We start from the raw sequence: 23,696 nt of genomic DNA on the forward strand, positions 1-23,696 counted from the left end.
ATGATTATTCCCGACAATGTTACGTACATACAATTTTAAAAAATGCAAAATATGTACAAATATGCTATAATGTTGCTTTCATTAAATTTTTCAAATATATGCAAAAATATTCAAATTTATAATTATAACACACCTAGAATAATCTATGACCAGTACAATAAAACATGCAAATGCAACTAATGCAAGAAGTCCCGAACTCAAGTGATGACTGATATACATTGAAAAATAAAGCCACCTAACTATCAAATAAATAGGGCTGTGAATTTAATTAACTAAAAACCCTTAAAAAATGCAATAAAATATGCACTTAAAATGGCTAAAAAGCCAAAAATTATATAGTATAAAATGCACTTAAAATGGTTTTTAATTTAATTTTTATATTACTTAATAAAAAAAAAAAATTATAAAAAAATTGATTTACTGGTTTAGACCATAATATAGTAATAAACTAATTTTATAATTTGAATAAGTTCCTGATCAATGGTCTTGGTAATATAAATTGATATGTTTTCTAAAATTAGATTACGTCAATCCAAAATGAGGTTCCTTAAGCAATGTAGAGGCACATTAATAATTAACTTTATTGGGCTGATTTGTGAATCTTAACCATCCATCAAAACTTCCTAACGAATACAAAAAATTTCATTCAAATCGGTCTAGCCGTTTAGGAGTTCAGTGACATACACACGTACAGTAGAATTATATATATAAGATATCACCTTTCAGCAAGAAAAACCACAAATTTAAAAAGAACACAAAATAATATAGTGAATTAATATTATATAGTATACACTATGTTAATCATATGAGCATAAATAAAATTTAATAAATATCAATGAAATATTTTTAACAAATGAATGCTAATACAATATAAACAATATAAAAATTATCAATATTTTTAGTAATACTATTCAGTATTTTTATTTTTCTTATACATATAACATTTTTTAGAAAATCTTGATCTTTGGTTAATATACATAATTATATTAAAATAAATTTTATCATTATAAATCAGACATAAATCAGTTAATTAAATAGTATCAATTGTTTCATGAAACTGCCCATTCTTTAATCCGATCACCAATTGCTTTCATAGACTGAAGAGTTTTAGATTTACGTTTAATTTTATTGAGCTCGCTAGAAAATTCATCACATCTGCACTCAAACACGTCTTTTTTGTCAATATTGCTATGCATTTTATTATTTAGAAATGTAGTAAACATAGCTGTTTCTGTGAACCATTCCAAAAAATTTCTATGTGCAGTATTGATACCAGCATCAATGAAAAATTGTTTCTGAAACATAATAAGACATATATTATATTCTAAACTGAAAATAATAAGTTTTTTTTTTGTATGAAATGTATATTAAATAATTTAAAATGTATAAAAGATATTGATTTGTTTGTTGAAAGTCATAATGAACTAAGCCAATTTGTAATAATAAGTTAATTAACTATTAATTAAAAATGTAATTTTTAATTATAATTTACATATAAACTAAGTATAGATAATACTATTTGTAATATTATATTTTAAAAAAATCAACTAAATTTAATATAAGATATAAATTTATTATCATAATTATTTATCTAATATCAATAACTATCAACAATAATAGCTGTTATTAATTTATTATTTTAAAATGTTTTTAACTAAATTGACTTTTCTCAGAATCACTTAGAGCTATACAACAATCATTATTTCTATGTTTTGTATTATAAATTTATAACTATATACATAGTTCCTTTCAGAAAAAATATTCATACTAAAAAAGTAAAAATAGAAAAACTATGTTATCAACAATACCTGAAAATGATATTTATTTTCTGAATTTGGTAAAATAAAAGATTTATAATGACCAACTAGTTCCACAAACAATCGTATAAGAGACTCTGATGCTAAAACTGCCTTAGTTGATTGATCTAACTCCACTTTTAGCCCAATAACATTTTTCAAACCTTTTGCAATTCTTGATGGTAGGACACTATATTCATCTTTTACTTTACGCAATGCTTTGTTAGCATCCAAATCAAAAATGAAAACCTAATAAATAACATAATTATTTGAAAAAGAAATATAGTCTATATATATATAAGTATAGTAGTTACTTGATCGTTTTCACTTAATTGAGAGAATATATCTGATTGATTTTCTGTTTTCAACAAACCAATGATATATGGTGTTGGAGCTTGAACAAAATCAGCAACAGATACCATTTGAGAAGGAAGAACAGATACAAGAGTATGTTGCCAAGTAAATGGATATAAGGAAGATGTAAGAGCTTCAATGCTACTTGATAGCAAACTATAAAAAAAAAGGATCAAAAAAGAATTTTTAAACACCAAGTATTAAAAGTTAACAAAATATTTAATTTCTTTTAATCAATAACCAAAAAAAATTATTCAAATTTAATTAAAACTGAATTTTAATATACTTTAAATTATTTAATAAATAAAATTATTATATATTTAAATTTATAAGTGATCTTTTAAAACAACACAAATTACATTTTTATAGTTTACAAGTACATATATTATTAAACATAAAAGATGTTCAAAAAGTTTGTAACTATATAGGTATGATTTATTAGTATTTAAATACATTAAACATTCGGGAAATAATTTTTTATTTCTAAGTTAAATAATATGAAATTTAAAAATAATAAGTCTAATATTTAAAAAAAATTTTTAAACATGATTAAATTATTTGATATATTTAATTACCTTATCGATTTGCTGAGAAGTATCAATTTTCTTTCTAATAACATTGTAGCTAACATTTGTATAAATGTATTTGGTTTAATAATGTGTAAAAGTTTTAGTAGATCATCTTGATCACGTAGAATATCAAATGGTATATGAAGTTCTCCATTAGTAGAACTAGAAAATTTAATTTCAATATTTATATAAAAAAAATATATGGTTCATACATAAATAAAGAATGATATATTAAATTTAACAAATAAAAACTAAAAATAAAAATAATAATATTAGAGTATTACAAAAAATCAAATTTAGACTTTTTATATAAGTTTTAATTTTAAATCAATTATATTTTTAAAATATTGATTATATCTTCACAATTTAGCATAAGTAATTTTAAATACAGAAAATAAAATCAATATTTGAACTTCAGATAAATGAAGAATAGAAATTATTAAATTAATTGTGGATCCTGTATAATATTGTATGCATCTAACTACTTAAAGTTTTTTAAGACTAACTATCAAGTATATAATATAACCAATATTTTAAGTTAATCATTATCTATTATATTATATATTAAAAATAGAGATGATAGTTTAAAATTTAAAAATGTATGTGAATTCTAGAAAAATTATTTAAAATAAGAAAAATACAATTTTTGTAACTAAAATCTAGATTCTAACTTAAGTTTTACAATTATAGTGTTTGTTATATTAAATTTTCATCTTAAATAATATAATAAAATAAAACATTTTTTATTAAAAACTTATTTACTTACAACTCAGTACAGTAACTTGCAGGTTCAAGAGGTATATAAATTGTAGAACCAAGTTCTGGAAATGGCTGATCATATAGTAATTTTATAAACATTTTCATATTGAATTCAGATAAACCATGTCTTGATTCAATTTCTTGTAATATCTGTCAAATAAATTTAAATTAATTAATATTTATGTTCAAGAAACGGACATTGATTGAAATTAGAATGTTGAATAATATAATTAAAAATGTACAGTGAAAATATAAAATACATGCCTTAAAGTAAAAACTGTTGGCTTTAATTGAAGAATATATACAATACACCAATGGTAAACAATAGGCAGCTCCTTCAGGCTGTACTCTATAACAGTACCCATAGTTACGACGACCATTTTCATCAGTAACAGTTAATGAATATGTTCTACAATCATCTGCAGTAAATGGCCAAACATGTGCATCAGGAAAACACAAATTCTCAAATTGTTCTGGTATTTCAGCCTGAGAATATAAAATAATTATTAATGATCATATATTTGTTAAAAAAGAACACTTAAATAATTATAATTTATTTAACCACAATTATTACTTGTACAGGATATTTATGTTTTATATAAGGTAATTTTTCTTTAGTTGAACTTAAGTCTAGTCCAATTAATAGAAGTGCTTGAAATAGATGATTTTTATCATGAACAATAGTTGAACATGTTGATGTTGCTACTTGTTTAGCTACTCTACGTAAATACCCTTTACGCTCTAATGTTTGTTCACTAATATTCTTATCTAAAAAAAAATACATAAATATATATTAGAATTAAAATTATGTAGGTAATTGACATTTTTAATTTACTATAAAATGTATTATTATAATTATAATTTATTTATAAAAATCTGGTTACAAAATAAATTAAAATTTCTTTAACATATTTCTTTTAATGAAATATTATACTAAGTATATTATAATGATTTAATAAAAGAAATGGTAGAAGTAAAAATCATTCTACTCAGTTTTGAAGTTGAGTACTTCATTCTGATGTTACAATCTAATCTGTCCAGCGAGATAATGCGCCGATTCTGCACAACCTTCTGCGTCACTATGCTATCAAAACTGGTTGGCTTATGGCAGGGTATCATTGGGAAATGCGCAGAAAAACTGATTTTGGTCAGTTTGCGGCGCGTTCTCTCACTTGACAGAATATAAATGGTAATATTAATAATATTTATTATCAAAGCAATGTTAAAAATGTTGCACTCAAAAGAACATAACAGTCTAAGTAATTTAAAAATGATCACTTAATAAATTATTAATTTTTAACAGATTTGGATAGTTTATTTTTAGCTAAAAAGCAAAGTACATATAATAGGAGATATAATAACACTTACATATTATAATTAAATTTGTAATATAATTTAAACATAATTTTAAGATTCAAATAAAAATTTATCTTATAAGAACAATGCAATATTAATAAAAAAAAACATTTGCAATTTCAATTTATTGACCCCTGTATAATTTCAATGTAAAATTAACTATTAAAAATGTTTTTGTATACTTTATATTATACTAACAAATTTGAGATAAAACTAGGTAATATTGGACTTGTTAATACAGAAATTTTTTGTTAGTATGTTAAGTAATATAAGTTGAATAATTATAAATTATAATTGGATCAATAATACTAAGTTAAGCAGTTTTATTGGACATTAATGTAATCTACTAGTCCTTTCGGCAGCTTATTATGTGACCTATAATAAGTGCTTAATAAAATTAAAATGAAATAGATACCTACCTACATTAAACAATAAATATTATTATAATCACATGTGTAATAAATTGTAACAAATGAATGTATTCATTATTGTTAACTTATGTAATTATTAAGGACTCATATAATTATTTATCTAACAAATTAGTTCTATATAAAAGAAAATTTATACATCTGTAATGGAATAAAAATAATTATAAAGTTATTTATTTACCCGTTAGATTATTTATTGAACCACTAGAACTGTCTTCACAATTAGAAATTGATTCTGAATCACTTTCATCTTGACTTTTAACAAATGTACCATAAGCTTCATTCATTAACATTTGAATCTTAGAAAAGTATATAGAATTGACAGTTATTAATTTATTAAGTTATAAATTAATTTAACTAGTTACAAATTAAATAAATCATTTTTATAAAATAATACTTTTCTTTTATGACTCATAGTCATATTTTTGTTTGTTTTTGAATCAGTTTCATCTGTAGTATCGATTTGAAAATATGGTTCAGATTCTTTCAAATTAATTTCAGAATTATAATCTTTAATTGGTGTGGACTACAGATAAACATAACAAATATAGATTTAATATTATTTATAGGTATGATAAATGTTTTAGTAGTGGATAAATAAAAAAATCAAATAGACAATTATTATTTTAATTATTATTCAGAACTTACCATATAATGTAGATTAGATTTATCGGAATCACAAACTCGATCATTACCAATAAGCGTATTACAATTATTAACAGTATCAATGTTTAGCCTTGAATTAGGTTTTAGGAATATTGGTTCATCATATATATGCTCTGTATCATTTTCATTATATGATTTTCTAGTTAAATAATTCTGTTCATCTGTATGATGTATTTTTAATGAATTACTATACACTTTATCACTGTCCAAACGATTTAAAGACTTTGCCAAATTGAATAAATTAGATTTCTTAGAACTTATATTTGAATTACAATCTTGTCCAGTAGTATTTTCATTTTTTGGTCCATATGTATGAGAGTTTTTAGTTATAAATTTTTCTAGCTTTTCCAACATAGCTTTTGGATCAGACTTAGAAATTGTATGAGATTCCATTGTACAATTATAAGGAAGATCTAAATCTATTTGTTTATCATGAGCAAATGTTCTTGGTGGCTTTTTAGGAGGCGGACCAATTGGTAAATGTGCTTTTAGTGGAAGTTCAATATTTTTTTTTAGTACTTTTGGTTTACAGCTAGTAGTATTGTTATTTTCTAATTTTTTTTTCAAACAATTTATGAGAGATTTTTTGTCAGTTAAAAGTTTATTTTTATCATCTTTTGCAAATGTGTCTAGGTATAATTTTTGATTTAAACTGTCAGTCTTATTATAACTATGAGAATCAATAGGTGTGATTTTATTACACTCGCTAGTGTTTGAAATAATATTACTAAGTTGTTTCACATTATTAGTTACCACCACGGCCTGTGAATGATCCACTACGAGTTTTCTCGAAATGTTTACATCCCGCCTGAACGCGGGAGTTCTTTTAATAATTCTTTTGTTCGCATTATTTTCGTGTCGTCTCTTGTCATCCAGTCCGGGTTTCTTAGAACTTTGAAAAGATTCGAATCGTTTTGTCAATACGTCTACATTAACTACGTTCGTTTCATTCATAATTTTGATAGTATCATCGGTGAAAATGTCACATTTTATAACGAATAGTTATGAAAAAAAAATAAAAATAATTAAAAATACCTCGTTGAAAGAAAAAAAAACAAAAAAAACAATTACATATTTATATTATATTATTATTTTACGGATAATTATTATAAATAGCATTCATCAACCACGTACACCGAACACAGTGCTTAGTGCACACGAGTGAACTGAACTCTGTCAACTCTCATCTCAATGCGATGTCTAATCTACACCAATAATAACGAATAATGAAACGCGCAACTTATTAATAAACACAATATGATAATAATTAATAATTAATAACAATTATCAACGCAACATCATTTGATATAAAAAAAAAAAATGAACAATTATAATATATTTATTTATACACTATCAAATTTTCGGTATATTATATTATTATTATTCAATATTCGGTGTTCGCATGCACGGCGCATTGTACTATTGTTGTTACCATTAATTCTATATTGTGGTCTATTAGGTTGTTACCATTTTAATATACGAGTAAGACCGGTTAATGAAAAGAGATGACTGCATCACGATTCACGACTACATCAGTTGCTGTTGGTCGTATGTAAATTTTGTTCTACGATATGATATCATAGAATAGATTATGGTCTATGGGTAAAACCACCTATAATGATGATGTGATACATTAACATTACAGTCATTACAAATTTATTTTTACAGATAATAGATTGTTATCATACTGACTATTCTATAGATATATGGACCACCTGTTCGGCTGTTCATGGTTCTTTTCCATACTTTATCACATTTATGATTTATATATTATGTTTTTCCGAACAATTTCCTTTATTCCTATTCCTTGCGTCGATTATTAATCATTATTACTATTATTATTTTTAATAATTAGTAGTTCACAATATTTATAATATACTTATTCTATAGTTAAACCTTTATTAAAATTCTGCAATTCACTTGTGTGTACCTACATCACATTTTCTTATTTCTATATAGAAACAAAAATTAATTTTATCCATTGGCGTTTGATTTGATAATAAACTACAGAATTAATATTTCTTTTATAAATTACTGTGATTACAATAGCAAACAAAAAATATGATGCCTAGAGGAAAAAATGGTTATTCCTGGGAATTAAATTCAGGAACTCAAGATAGTGAGGTAAGATTAAGTTCATAAAAACTTGACTTATTTTAAACGTGAATGATCAAACAGTGTAGGGTGATATCATTGAAATAAAGACTACTTATTAAAGTTTATGCCACTTTACGAAATAATGAAATTAAAATTCAGTTAATGATTATTATTACTATTTTTTTTTTTTGGTAATAATCTTTATTACAACTCTGCAGCAAGGGACATTAGTTACAGTGTCTAAATTATTACTATTAACATTATTTACATTATGTTACATTAATTTTGAATTTCAATTATATTTTGTCACTTGAATTTGTTGAATTTAATAGTTTAAATTTTTTTTTTTTTTGTTAAATGCTTATAATTTTATTTCTCAACATTTATTACTTTAATTCTACATTTGAACAACAATATTACCTCCTCAGTAGCGCAACCAAGATTTTTTCAAGGTGGGTGTCCGCCAGTAGCGTATACAAAGTTCCTCAATATATTTCCAAATTTGTTAGTATACTATGGACATAAGTTACGGTTCAAGGGGGTGTCCAGACACCCAAAACACCCCCCTTGGTTGCGCCACTATACCTCCTTAGTTTTCTTATAAGAGTGTAATTTATTTCCTCAAAAATTTTCAAGTATACCCATATGGTATATAGGTAATAGTTAATTGAATTGTTTGAACATTTAAGTTATTTACTTATATCATATAATTAAATTAGGTGCACACCAAATCTAAAATAATCTATTATATTTAATATCTTCTTTAAAAATAAAGAAATATTTAATGTACATATCACTATTTTTAATTGTTTTAATAATTTTGATTATATTAGCCTTTGCTAGAAAGAGATACTGAAGATCCAGATGATGTGTTATTTACATCCCGCCCAGGCACATCAACATTTGTAGCTGATATGCTGAGTTCACATTCTCATAAAATGAATAATCAACACAATAAACTTGACCTCATATCTAATTCAGTAAAAACTTTGAAAAATGTTTCAGAAGATATAAGTGTTGAGTTAGATCATCAAAACGTGTAAGTAGATTTTAAATTATAAATTTCTTAGTGAGACTCGGATTTAACTACTTAAGTTACAATAAACAATAATTTCGCCAATCAATTATATTATAAAGAAATGTTTATTTTTTTTTTTTTAGAATGCTTGAAAATTTAAGCACTGAATTAGATAAAACTGAATCAAGATTAGATATGGTATCAAAAAAGGTGGCACAAGTTCTACAATTGTCTGATGGTAATATTATAATAAATTCTTACTTTTTAAATTAAAAAATAATATACACACATCTAAATATGAAGAACAATTAGGGGTTCATAACGAATCTAGGACAAAATATCCAAATGTGTCAGTTTTCCCAAAATAAGTGCATTACAGTTTACTTTCTAATAAATTTAATAAAATATAAATATATTATATTATACTACAGCAATTAATAAAATAATATAATATTAAATGTAAATTAATCTTAGTTTTTAATCAAATTAATCCATTTTTCTGAAAATAAGTACATTAAACTTTACTTGATAATAAAATTAGCTTAAATACTCAAATAATATAATCATTTTGACAAGAAAAATAAAATTCTATAAATAAAAAAATGTATAATATAATAGAAAAGGATCTAGGAACTGATCCGGTTACTATATAAATCCATATCCCAATCCACCCCTGAGGCGAGCTTTTAATTGTTATAAGTTATTAGTTTACTTGTTGATATATACAGAGGCGGATTTACGCATAGGCAACCTAGGTATGTGCCTAGGACACAACATCTTTCCGGGGGTGCCGCAATTTTCTATATATTAAAAGTATAATTTATATAATATAATAGTGTTGTAATGCCTTGGGGCGAAAAAATGGTGAGTCCGTCCCTCGATATATATATATATATATATATCAGGAGCGTATTTAGAAATGTCTTATGGGGAGATACGACATAAAAATGCTGCAGACAAAACTAAAGTCGCACAGCGTCAATTGGGTACCATTGGACCACCAATGAAAAAGAAAAAAAGATTTATTAAAACATATTTGTGAAGAATACAATGATTGAATGATGGCACTAGGGACATTCCAAATTTTTTAAATGCTATAGCTAATTTTCTTCGACAATAAGATACAATTTTCTATTTTTTAAAACATATACTAAATTTTTAGTTATTTGAGTATATTGTATCTAAATATAAAAAAAAATTATTTTACATTTTATTTCATATTATTTGACTAATGTGTGTGCAGTATATTTTGTTATATTATTACTATTAACGTAATTTATGTATCATAATATAATATATTTATATTTTATTAGATTTATTAGAAATTAAAGTGTAATTCACTTATTTTTGGAAAAACGGATACATTTGGATATTTTTACCGATTACCGTTCATAACACCATACACTCAGTTTGGAAATAGATACATTTCAATATGTCTTGCCTTTAGGTATTTTTAGAATGAGTCAAAAGTACTGTAGTATAGCTTGCATATTATCCAAGGCAATGATTATAATATTTTGGTGAGCCTAACCAAGCAATTCTGACTTATCAAATCATGTTTTGGGAGCTTTACTTATCAAAATCCTCAATACAGTCCCAAACCCTCCGCAATAAATACCAGCTTTAAAAATCTTTTAACTTTTATTTTATTTCCTTTAATTCTCTATACTATTAAATTAATGATTGTAATACCTTTAAATGTTTTACCAAGAGCATTTTTCTCGACCTCTTTTGTTCAATTATCCATATGTGATTTATAATGTATGTATTATCAGATTGGAAATCATGCTAACATGGATAACCCAATCAAAAGATATTATCTTTATTACTTTTAAAAATGTATTATTAATTTATTTTTTCAAATTTCTTCATACATTTTAATGTTTGATTGCACATTGACTATTCAATAAATTGTTATTTAAGTGTCAAATAAGAAAACCATTAATATAAAGGAACATGAACAATATATTATATAAAAGATATATATACTGTTTTTATTATTTAAACATTTTGTATAGAACAATAATAATATATTATACCCAAGATGAGAGATAAATTATAATTTATTTTTCTGTGTACATACTAGCAATGGCGAAACAAACATAAAATAATCTATAAGTGACTTAAAATTTACTGCCCACCTACTGTCAATAGTCATTAACCATAATATATATCTATACATTTTAATAAATATTAGTACTAGTAATACTAACACTTAGTTATTGTTCACGACTTTCATATCGGCACCCACCTACCCCTAAATCTTTAAAACACGTTCATTTCGCCACTGTGAACCAGTGTAGCTTACATGGTATAACACAAATAATTGACGAATTGAATGAACTTAAAATGTAAAAAACTTGTTTTTATTAGAGTATATTTTAATTGATAGTAACAATTATTAAATTAAAAATTGATTAGAATAAAATATGTTTTTTCATTATTAGACAATTATATCCCTCAGTTATGTGTTATACTATGTATCATATTAACAATGTACTTTTTGTTATAGATAGGAGACAATGGATGGCAATTGGAATTTTAGTTGGTATTATTTTAATAACTATAATTCTTTTAATAATTTTGTAAATTATGTTCAAACATTATATTTGGTAAAAAAGACTGATTTTATTTATATAATATTTACTTTTCACAAAAAATATATTAACATATTATGATAAATGTGACATAGTGCCTACATTTTAATATTCAAGAATCTAGTCCAAATTATATTATCACTTAATTTATTGTTTTTCTGAATATATTTTATTTTATATCTTTAAATGTCATAATAATATAATATTATCAATGATGAATGAATAAACTGTTTTTGATTGTTCAGCAATTTGTATAACTCTTCAAAAGATTTGTATAAAATATTTTGATGTATTATTTAATTTTACCTTTGTATTTGTTTTATAATTTTCTGTTTGGATGTTTAACTACTTGAATCTCTTGTACCTTTCACCTTCCCTATTTTTTATGCGGTACTCTATTCACACTGTTATTTAATGTGGGATTTATTCTCAATAAATTTCTAAGTAGCATGAAAAAATTTCCAAGGTATGGTTTACCTGATATTTACTAACATAATACATCTCCTTATTTTAACATTTTTTACTCAATAAAGTGATGGAAAAATAAATACAAGTAATACATTTCTAAGGTATTTTAAAATATATTACTATTATTTTGTTATTATTTAATTTAAATCACACATTCACTTACTAACTAATATTAATTATTCAGTATAAATTAATAAATTACTTAATACATCATATTGATAGTAAGAATTTTTGATACACGAGTTATATTGTTTTTGATAGGTTAATCTTCTATTAATATGCATAAGTCAAAATACAGATAAAATTAAATAGATAACAATTATTTATATGAAATAAATATAAAATTAGTCAATTTATAACATACTAGTATCATTGATCAATACCATATTTATAATTGAAATTACATGAATATGGATCAGCATATTGAGATAAATTATGTTCTCTATAATACACAATGTATTCAGGATAAAATTCATAATCATTAAATTTTACATAAACCATACCATTTGTTGATTTAGCCGTATCATAAAAATTAGGTAAAACATTTAAATTATAATTGACGCTGACATCTTTAATTCTTTGAACTAAAACTCGACAAACTATAAATGCTCGCTCAATTGAAATTTCTAAAAAAAAAAAAGAAAAAATTGCTAATAAATTAATAAAACAGGAACATCTTTAAAATGTATAAATACATAAATAAATAGTAATATTTAAACAATAGATTACATTATTATAACTGCATTAAAAAAAAAAATAATAATAAAATTTACTCACCACTATTAAAATCATGCCTCGATGGAACAAAAGGTTCAGCAAAATTATTGTCAGTAATATGGTCCATAAGCCATTTGGTTGCACATTCTAAACCTTGATTATGAGTATAAAATAATGCTCGTTTGACTGCTTCTCTAGGAAAACCCATATTAATAAGTATTTGCATTACATTTTCATCGTAGTCTATTGCAGAAAGTGATCCTGGTTTAATAATAAATATAATTTAATAAAAGTACAAAAATTAATTTGATAGCATTAAATAAAATGTATCAATTATTTACCTTGAGCACATGATGCATATTTGTTGGCATACAAAGGACAATATGAAAAACATACACCTTTTCCATATCGACAACGACTTGTGAAACGCCAGTCTAAATTATTTTCAGCTATTGATTGAACATTTTTAGTGGCTGTAACGTGATATAAAAGCCATTCATTTACCGTTATATTTTTATTATTTACTTCCATTTCATTTTTTCTTAATGAGTATAAGCCCCAAAGCAGTGGATTTTGTACTTTATAAACACTTATAACCTGAAATTAGTACAATTAAATGATTAATAAAAGTATATCATTAATACATGAGTAATAAATTGTCATTTAAACTTACATCAAAAAGATCATATAAATGTCTAATTTCTTCAACTTCGTACAATTCTGAATTAACTACTGGTTCAATAGAATAATCATTCATGATTGAGCTATAATTAATATTGCTCATACAAAAACCAAAATTTAATAATAATAATATTAATTGATTAAATGTGCATAAAATAATCAAAAATTAAATTAATATTTGTTGTTTTAAAAACTTTAATGCTACAACCCAAATGCATAAAAATAAAGTGTATTTTATCATATAGTTATTATTATTAAATATTAATAAAGCTTTTACAGTGATATTATAAGTTAAAATTACATATTTATAGACTGTAATTAGTATATAACTGTAACTTATGTAGGTATACTTAAATACACTAAAAACACTGGTATTTAAATTATAATTAAGTACCTTAAATTTGAAGACCACAATTTTTAAGTAGTCCAATCTGGACAGTTTTTTTTCTATGTACAAGTTTCATGCTTTTATATTAGTTGACTTTAGAGCTATCAAATATCATTTGATATTGGTTTTAACTATTTATACGGTATAGTTATCTTAAATAATTATCAACCAACACCGTTATTTGTTACGATAATTAATTAAACTTTAATTTGACTCGATCACTATCGGTTTTGTAATATACAAATACTAGGTATTTAGGTATTTAAAAAAATAATATATAATGAGCATCAAATTTTAAACTGAAATCTATATGTGTAATATAGTGTAATGGGTACATTATTGTTTTGAGTATATAAATTATGTTTGTGATTTTATACCACTACTAAGGTACAAAAATGCAAAACGAACTTGTGCTTTTGGTGAATCGAAAAAAATAGACGATTTACATTTTTGGGTTTCACCGCAAAGCCGTAGTTTAACGATTAACGAATAACCCATATAATATATTATGTTGACATGATGTTATACTAAGACTCGATAATAATCAGAGTAATTTAATAAATACCTAACATCGTTAAAATAATAAAACAAATTTAATTTACGTACCTAATGCCAATATATTTGGAGACGCAGACATGCAATACAATCAGAAGTTAGTAGATTACTACTTCTTTATAAATTTATAATCGAAAACCGTGTCGTCCGTCCGTCAATTGACCACTTTGAAGTTTGATAGAATTAATACCATGCAATACAAAAAAATATTCGCTAGCAATGGAAAAATTTAAAATATTATTATTATATATTATTATTAATAATAATATATTATACTACATACTCTGATTTTTGAATTTGATTTATATTTTATAACAATGCATCGAATCCGATTGAATGTCAAGGTATTAATGTAATATTATTAACTAATAACTACCTATAAAGTAAATTATAATGTTTATGGTTATATTACTTTTATTATTAGATATTACTTTTATTATTAGATATTAGATGAATATAATTATTAATTATATTTATTTTATTGTGTTATTGTAACGGTTTAAGTTACTATAGTGATAACGATGGGAATTCCTAAAATAAAAGTTTATTTTTATTTAAAATGACAAGACTTACATTTAAATTACTGAAATGATTTGACTATTTGAGCGACCGCACAATCCGGCAAATCGTGATACACAAATACAAAATTGAAAATATTAATAATTATTATTTAATATGAAAATTTTTTTTCCAATGGACCGATAAGTAACAATGCTGATTTAAATATGTCAAATTATATAATATTATAAGCTATAAATAGACGGATAACGCAATCATAATTCATAAAGGTTTAATGCATACTTATCATATTCACTATATCGTCTATATCAGACATCAGTCTTCACTCTTCAGTCACGACTCATGAGTCGCATTACTGCAAGAAGTGCAAGACTCTCAAGAAAAGTGTACAACTGAATAATGACGTCTTACAATAAAAACCGTTTGCTGGCAGCTGCAAAAAGAGTTCAGAGATCCGAGCGTATTAATGCCAATAAAGGGTTACCTAGATAGGTAATTAATTTAATTCATTCAAATTATAGAAATTAAAAGTATAAAATAATTGGGAGATTTTGCTCTCTTCTCTGTCCCGTCCAGGGAAAGAACATGCTGTGCCATGACGAAAATCGGTTTTGTGGCTACGTGACGCGTCGACATCCATAGTGAAATATAATATGGTCTCTGAATTTTCCTATAGTTCTATGTTTCGATAGTCGTTTGCTGTTTTCCAGGGTGAAGCGTCGGGATACGCATGAAGCATAATTGGGTCGTCTTGAAATCGAGTTTTATAGATCTTTTTTAATTCATTAAATCGATTATAATTTACTTTCATTCTTTGCACTACAACTGGAGCGTCTTGTCGCGGCCAGCAGTGGAATAGTAGGTAGGTACCCACTACCCTACATCTGCCACAGTTATCTATACAGGTTGGAGTTCGCGAATCGCGATCTAATCGCTTGTTGAAGTGGCAACTATAGGAAACCGTGATCACTACTTAGCCGTCAATCTCCATCTAAAAAAAAGTCTAATGCACGGGTTTTAAACTTTTAAATGATTTTTTCGGTACCACCATTTTGTAATTAGTTTAAAAAATATGCATGTACCAATAATGGGTCCCTAGCCCTAAAAACATTTTTTCTTGGGATGATTTTGTTTAAAAAAAATGTATTATCAGATGTATATTTTGTTAGTTTTAAATGAATTTTGATGAAACACAAACTACAAGCAGCTTATTTATTTGTATTCGTTCATTAATATATTAATATATTATTCCCATAACCCCATGTACTCTGTTGTGAATTGATTGAATTCTTAATTGTGTAAAATAATCTTTCATTAGTTTCATTTTCATCTTTCACAACTGTACGTCTGAATCTATATTGACCAGAATATTGAGAGTAATTGGAATGAGCAATGGAAATAAGCTACAAAATATGTATGACTGGAGTTCCAAGTATTAATCAATTTTATTATTGGTAAATATTATTTAGAAATAATAAAGTTAATTTTTTTATATACAAAATTTAAAAAAAAATAAAAATATTTTCCCATACCATTAATATTTGAACAACTTGTGCTAATAGATTTTTCGTCTATTGGATAATTTAACCAATCACAAAATTGTTTATAATATACATAACTAAGTATTGTTTTTTTACAGTGATTTATGATCATGACGCACTATGTGGATATAAAATTAAAGATGGTTATAGACTTGTAGTAAAACTTTTCATCCAAAATATCTGACTTTCATAGGCATACAATATGGTAATTATCAATTAAACATTAGATTCCGTCATTTCGATATAGATGATGAGGATTATTAAATTATTGACTTAAAAAACAAGTAAAGGTACTTACAGTATTTACCAACTAATGACTATACTTATTAAATAGCTATTACTTGATAATTTATTTAGTCTTAAAATATTATACGAGTATAAGTATTTAAATGGGTTTTAAAATAATCATCAATTATTAAAATAGCTAACATTTAATAATAATTTCAACCTTTAGGTATGCTTAATATTAAGCTTAAAGTTTAATTTGTATTATAATATGCTACTATACAAAAACTAAATTTAATACACGTGAGATATGGCTTTATAGTGAGATTGTCATTTTAATTTTTGGTTGACTTTATAATGATTGATTAATGATTCAGGATTCGATTTTATGACGCAATGTTTGAATGCTATAACTCAAAAACTCCAAGTTCTAGTAAAACAATTTTGTTAAAATTAGTTAGCTTATTGATATTTAATTGATTTGAGAAAAATACATACATAATATATACATACATAACAATAATGGTTAAATTAATTTAATTTATATAATAAGAAAATTAAGAAAAATTTTTTAAAAATATATCATAAATTCTAACCATCATGTCTGCACCACAAGATGCCATTTGTAGAACACCTTCTCTGTATCTCGAATCAGTCTTACACAGTAATGGTTGAAACTTAATTCTTTTCACTGTTAAATGATGACTAAATCTAAAATCGTAAGATTTAAGGAAACAATATGCATTTAAATGAACATACAACATTTATTTTATATTATAAATTATTGGCATATAGCCTATGGAAAAGGATACTCGTTGATTAAATCAGCAACTTTAACCCAAGGTGTAATAGATTTTTCTTCATAACTCCATTTATATAAACTAATACTTCCACAATCAGCACCAACAGCCAAAAAATAAGTTTTTTTACATTCACTAATTAGTGTTGGAGCAAAGGCTACAGCTGTAAAACTCTTTTCTGATACTATTAAAGGATCGGTTTTGGCACAATAAGTTATTTTATTGTCAACACTTTGATCATTTTGACCCCAAATTACTAATTTTCCATCTCTAGATCCAGTTGCAAAATATACAGAATCATGAGTCCAGGCACAACACCATATTATTCTTGTATGAATACCAGTGTGTTTATCTGATTTACTTATGATAATAAACGAGTTTGTATCAATATCATATTCGAATAATGACCAAGTACGATCACGTGAAACAGAGAGAAGATTCTTACTGTCTGGTGAAAAAGCCAATTGAGTCACGGTTAAATTATGTGATTCTAATTTTTGTACCTGTTGAAAATTTTCTGTATTCCTAAAAAATACAAAATAAGTTTTTAGAATGTTCTTTACTTTTGTACTAATTACATTTTATATTAAATATATTGTTAGTTATTACATAATTGATTTTATTTAAATTACCATATTATAATAGAAGCTAGCTCTAAAGAGGTCGCTTTTGCTGCCGAAGCTAACCATTTATGATTAGATGAAGATGCTAAACAGTAAACTTCATAAACGTGACCATAAAGTTTTTGAATTTCAGGCCATAATGTATTTTGAATTAAATCTTCTTCAGTTGGAGGTTCTAATATAAAATAATATTGTATAACATGAGTTTAATTAATTTTAAATATGTATAAAAAGTATATGTTATATTGGAAATGAGTAATAAATAACAATAAAAAAATTGTCTTTAAATTTTAAATAAAAATAAATCATTCTTTAAAAATCCATGCATATACAATATACCTAAACAAATTGAAGAGTATCGAGATTCAATCTCCTACAAATATTTTAAAACTTATGTTTTTCATTAATTATAAATGTTCAATAACTTAAATTCTATTAAATATCCTTGTATTTTAAGCTACTAAGAAATTTACTAAGAATACAATAAACTATAATCTACATATGTATATTATATTTTTTTTAAATACTTACGATTCAAGGATAAAGGAATAAAATAATGTTCAGGATAATCTTTCTTTTTTGGTTGATTAGTAATATTTTTACAGTCATCTTCAGATACTGCTTTATTTGATAACCCAAGAGATGGAACAGAAGCACCAAGTGGACATTTTGTGATATCTTAAAAGTATTTAATAGTACAAATGTACAATATTATTTTACTGAATAAAATAAATATATAACAATGTTATTGAATTCAAAAATAACTGAATCAATATTAATATACAATTTAAAACAATTCATATTTTTAATAGCAAAACTATATTTACCGACAGAGTCAAAATTAATTTTAGATAGTTGACTCATATTTTCTAAAAAGTTGTAAGGTGCTTGAAATGCTCTAATAACTTTTTCCTCAGCTGATGATACAAAACTTAGACTCGACAACATAGCAACACTAGACATATTATATCCATGAACTTGTGGTCGCGCCATTTCATGCCAATTCTAAAACAAATATTGAATACATAATGTTGAGAATTTATTTTGTTAAAACTTCTTTCATATATAATTTAAGAATCATGTTGATAGTGCTATTCATTAAAAACTAGTTACAATGTCACATGCTTTAGTAGTACAAATATGGAGGTTAAAAATATTTTGCTTATAAGCATTAAAATTAATGTATACAAGGCAGTAAAATTATATTAACTCCAATCTATAAAAGAACGGCCATAATCTGCGCATAAATACTGATGGTTTGTTAGTACCATCAGCCAGATTTTTCTCCAATATAGTTCCATTCCCATTAATCGGTGAATCGGTGGTATGCATACAGCGGCTTACAAAAACACATAGCAAATGCATTACGTTGCCGCATTGGTTATATTATTGTAGAGTACATAATATATAAGCAATTTTCTTTTATTATTACATAATAAATGGGAGATGTTATTGTTTTATTTATTTATTTATTTAATTTTAATTTCATATAATGAAATACTGGGCCCCATTGAGAATACTTGTGTTTCTCGTTGTTTGAATGAATAATAATAAAAATATATTGAATTATGTATCACATTAAATCATTACTACCGTTACATATACAAGACTGTTAATGATACCTTTTGGTAATGATTACATTGCCCAAACAACTTTTGATTAATATGATTTGGTACATGGAGAGGGGATCAATTCACAGAAACGGACCCGTTTTTAAAGTCGTTCTCATATAAGTTAAAGCATAAGTTTAAAGACAATTCTGAGAGGTTACCTCATACACAGTAAAATCCCATTACAACAAACTCCAGGGGACCGAATTTTTTTTTCGTTGTAAAGAAAATTTGAATAAGCTCTTTAAAAGCCCTGCTTTTCAGCAGGGGACTTCTATGACTTTTGTTACATCGGGATTTTTCGTTGTAATGAGAATTTACTGTATTACTTAATTAAATACAGAGAATTTATATGTTTGAACTACTTGTATGGCCCTTCATCTGAATTCAGCATTTTTCACATAATTAATAAAAATATATAATATGACTATATGAGCTAATAAATTTGTAATTAGATATAAAATAACTTACACCAGAATGTAAATTGTTAGCTGGTTTCGATTTCAACCATTGTGCATGGATTCTAGAAGTTTGGTCAGAACCTACAGAAACAATATATTTGCCTTCTGGATCCCAAGTAATATCTTCAACAGATCCAAAATGACCTCCAATTGTAACTCCAGGAGTCCAACTTCCATTATTATTCTAGAGTTTAAATATCAATAAATAGAAAATGTTTAATTAGTTTTCATCATTTATTTTTAGTGCATACTTTTGTCCATAGATGAAATGATCCATTGTGTCCTTGAGCTAAAATACTATTACCATCAGGAGAAAATTTTCCACCATAAAACCCTAATGTATTACCCCCAACTTCCCCCAATCTTATTAAATCAACCCAAAGACCGCTGTTTTCATCATAAGCCCAAACCGCCAATGTTTTATCCATAGAAACTGAAAGTAACTCTATTTTTTTCTCTGAAATATAATATAGGTATAACATAATATAATTAGTGTTTAGCTGATTTTATATAATAAGAAATTTGTAAAATTTTTTAGCCGTTTCTTAAGAAAATCAATTAGTTTCTTTTTAGTAATGAAAATAAGAAATAAAAATTATCCTTTCATAAGATTATATTATGTTAGGTTTGAGTAAAAAGTTTTGTAACTTCATAAAATAACATTCTTTAATATTTGAAATTTATTTATTTGATAGGATTTGTGCTATTTTAAAATAGGGATTTTAAAGTCTTATGATTCTACAGGATGATAATTAATATGTACACTAAGTTTTGGCAATATTAAAAAATATATCATAAAATAAAGTTAGTGATATACTGATATACCTATTACCTAAGTTGATAGACCATTTTTGTTCAGAATTATTTTCATATATAATGATATTATATAATTTAATTCAATTTTAACAGACTTATATTTTAGTGACCATTTGGCACATAATGAATAGCACAGTAGTACTCAATAACCTACCTTTTTATTTATTGGAATACTCCAAAAAAAATTCTGTTTCAAAATATGAAATTAAAAATGTATTTTGTCATTCAAAAAATTAAAAATGAATGTTGTCTGATAAAAGAATTACACTGTATAGTTAAATCTTTTAATCTTATAATATAATTTTGAAATTAAAAAAAAATGTTGTGTACTATAAATTGGAAAACATTGCTATAGTTAACTATAATTAATTTTCTTTAAATTTACCTGTGCAAAAATTAGGTTTCCAGTGCACTCCATAAATCCACCCATCGTGTCCTGATATAACAGTTTCTGATTGAATCACATAAACACATTCAGAACCATCTTGTTTAGTAACATTAAAAGTTTTACTCTCTAATTTTAATGTATCATCAAATTCTTTGTTTGATTTGCAAGTGTTATAACTTTCTTCCATTGTAAATTTCCATAATCTTATCACAGAATCCTGAGAACCACTTGCAAGAAGTAGATTCCCTAAATTCTCTAAAAATATATTTTATGTAAGCTGTTTAATGTGCATATATTTTGCTAAAACATATTTATATACATTATGTAAATATGTAATGATCATACACTAAACAAAAATTATATCTAATTTTGTAAAATTTATAATCATACACAGTATATTTACCCTCAGATATAAAATCTAATGAACGAACCCAATCTTCATGACCTAATAAAGAATGGCTAGGAACAAACACTGAATCACCATTACTAAAATCATTCATGTACAATTGTATTTTGCTATTTGATAAACCACATGCTAATAGAAGACAATTTGTGTTGGATAACAATGTTATTTTTAGAGACAAACATAATATACTATCAAAATCAATAGTCTGAACACATTGAGATGTATCTGAAAATAAATAATTCATCAGTACTGATATTTAGAACAAAATACATGTAAATCGTCATAAATAATGCCCGATTTTCAATTGATGAAGTGAACTTTAAGTTAAGAGATATACTAAAATCCTTAAATAATAAAATACTTACTTTCATTTTTATTTTTAACCCAAACTTTAACAGTACAATCACCAGCAGCAGTTACAATAATAAGCATCTGATTAACAAGCCTTATGGCATCACTTATCGTAACAACATCAGAATGTCCTAAATACAAATTATTAAATGTAAATTATATATACATTAATTAATTATCTAACTTTGTCAAGAAATAATTAACTAATATTGAATTGATTTATAAAACTAGGGGGATCAGTCATATCATCAATAAACATTGAAGATACTTCTATAAACTCAATTTTTTGATGGGGATAATTTGTCCGTTTACCATACTTATCATAAAATATAAATTAGCCATGAGAATCATTACCAATTAGTCTTTCATAGACTTTATAGGATCCTGTAGGATGAATATCTTCCCATAATATAGCTGTATTATCAGTTGAACAAGAAACAAAGTCTTGTTGGCAACAGCTGTCTACATTTTGTACCCATTTAACACTATTTACACGTTTTGTATGTGCAACAAATGAAGAAATAACTCGTCCATCACTTTCATTCTGAAATCATATTACTGATGACATTAAAAACTATATTTATTTTTATTGATTTTTTTTTTATTCAGTTTATGTGTTAGTTATAAATAAAAACATTAATTATTCTTTCAATAACCTTACCGTTATTTGAGGATCATATAAATGGATAGCATTACAAGCACCATAAATTACTAATCCATTAACACCCCAATCTAAACAATTTGGTGTGCTGTTTACAGCAGAAGACACATACACTGTCTTAATTTGTTCAAATGTGTCCATTTTTTTACATCAAAATATAATACCTTATTAAAAAAAAATGTGTAACACATATAACAATTAACAGTAGCCACTGTTAATAATTACGATCAGGTTTAAATTTGAAATTTAATATGAATTATTTGCTACCGTATACAGGATAAACTTTGTATATAACACTACAAACCATCCTTCCGGCTTCCATAGATAAAAAAAATATTAAATAATAGAGCACGTGTTCAATGATATTTTTTTAGTTATTATCAGTATTCAGTAACGATGGTAATAAGATAATAACACGGTTCGAAAGGAATGCAACACCACAGCTGATATAGATATTCTATATTCATACGTCATACCAGCTGTGGAATGCAAGCACAGCTTAGATCATATACTATATGATCTAAGAAACACAGAATAAATCCAAACCACGATTACTAGACACTGATAATAATTATTGTTAGAATTTTTTATATCGTAAATCCAGACATGAAATGATAGAATATAATAATAATTAATATAATATTATGTCTAAACAAAAATCGTGTATGTTTAATCCATGATATAATTTATTGTAGATATTTTTAATTAAATCATGGACCATGGTTAGGTATCCAATTAATGAAAATCCAGTACATTTAAGATATACCTATACTAAAGAAAATGTTAGTTTTTTATTATTTTTATTATAGCTAAATATACCACAACGTTGACTAAATTTGTAGATAT

The 23,696-nt window shown here is 25.0% G+C and overlaps 4 protein-coding genes across 7 annotated transcripts; 1 reads left to right on the plus strand and 3 right to left on the minus strand.

The window, feature by feature from the left end:
• Positions 1–742: 742 nt before the first annotated feature.
• On the minus strand, positions 743–7,506 carry LOC132919599 (DENN domain-containing protein 2A-like). The gene is made up of 10 exons (XM_060981314.1): positions 5,911–7,506; positions 5,660–5,788; positions 5,444–5,561; positions 4,053–4,246; positions 3,743–3,964; positions 3,486–3,628; positions 2,726–2,881; positions 2,111–2,306; positions 1,809–2,045; positions 743–1,295 (listed from the first exon to the last, which is right to left on the minus strand). The coding sequence occupies exons 1-10, from the start codon at positions 6,880–6,882 to the stop codon at positions 1,050–1,052; spliced, it is 2,613 nt and encodes an 870-aa protein (XP_060837297.1). The 5' UTR covers positions 6,883–7,506; the 3' UTR covers positions 743–1,049.
• Positions 7,507–7,583: 77 nt separating this feature from the next.
• On the plus strand, positions 7,584–11,888 carry LOC132919602 (syntaxin-10). The gene is made up of 4 exons (XM_060981320.1): positions 7,584–8,052; positions 8,859–9,064; positions 9,187–9,281; positions 11,556–11,888. Exons 1-4 carry the CDS (start codon positions 7,990–7,992, stop codon positions 11,630–11,632), a joined length of 441 nt encoding a protein of 146 aa, XP_060837303.1. The 5' UTR covers positions 7,584–7,989; the 3' UTR covers positions 11,633–11,888.
• A 313-nt stretch (positions 11,889–12,201) lies between these two features.
• Positions 12,202–14,915, minus strand: LOC132919601 (uncharacterized). 2 transcript variants are annotated; one of them, XM_060981318.1, is made up of 6 exons: positions 14,733–14,914; positions 14,501–14,662; positions 13,499–13,589; positions 13,167–13,422; positions 12,886–13,086; positions 12,202–12,734 (listed from the first exon to the last, which is right to left on the minus strand). In XM_060981318.1, exons 3-6 carry the CDS (start codon positions 13,580–13,582, stop codon positions 12,478–12,480), a joined length of 798 nt encoding a protein of 265 aa, XP_060837301.1. In that variant the 5' UTR covers positions 13,583–13,589; positions 14,501–14,662; positions 14,733–14,914; the 3' UTR covers positions 12,202–12,477. The 2 variants fall into 2 exon arrangements, with proteins under 2 accessions (XP_060837301.1, XP_060837302.1); XM_060981319.1 differs by lacking the exon at positions 13,499–13,589 and having other exon boundaries at positions 14,733–14,915.
• Positions 14,916–15,437: 522 nt separating this feature from the next.
• On the minus strand, positions 15,438–23,231 carry LOC132919600 (elongator complex protein 2). 3 transcript variants are annotated; one of them, XR_009660659.1, is made up of 14 exons: positions 22,851–23,230; positions 22,544–22,733; positions 22,204–22,320; positions 21,836–22,063; positions 21,430–21,687; positions 20,480–20,685; positions 20,239–20,412; positions 18,985–19,162; positions 18,689–18,835; positions 18,167–18,332; positions 17,547–18,059; positions 17,331–17,445; positions 15,774–15,971; positions 15,438–15,718 (listed from the first exon to the last, which is right to left on the minus strand). XR_009660659.1 is itself a non-coding variant. In XM_060981317.1 (13 exons), exons 1-13 carry the CDS (start codon positions 22,989–22,991, stop codon positions 15,960–15,962), a joined length of 2,445 nt encoding a protein of 814 aa, XP_060837300.1. In that variant the 5' UTR covers positions 22,992–23,230; the 3' UTR covers positions 15,438–15,959. The 3 variants fall into 3 exon arrangements, 2 of the variants coding, with proteins under 2 accessions (XP_060837300.1, XP_060837299.1); XM_060981317.1 differs by having other exon boundaries at positions 15,438–15,971; XM_060981316.1 differs by lacking the exons at positions 15,438–15,718; positions 15,774–15,971 and adding an exon at positions 16,922–17,164 and having other exon boundaries at positions 22,851–23,231.
• Between the last annotated feature and the right edge of the window lie 465 nt (positions 23,232–23,696).

This window comes from Rhopalosiphum padi, chromosome 2 (genome assembly GCF_020882245.1).
Source record: "Rhopalosiphum padi isolate XX-2018 chromosome 2, ASM2088224v1, whole genome shotgun sequence".
NCBI lineage: Eukaryota > Metazoa > Arthropoda > Insecta > Hemiptera > Aphididae > Rhopalosiphum > Rhopalosiphum padi.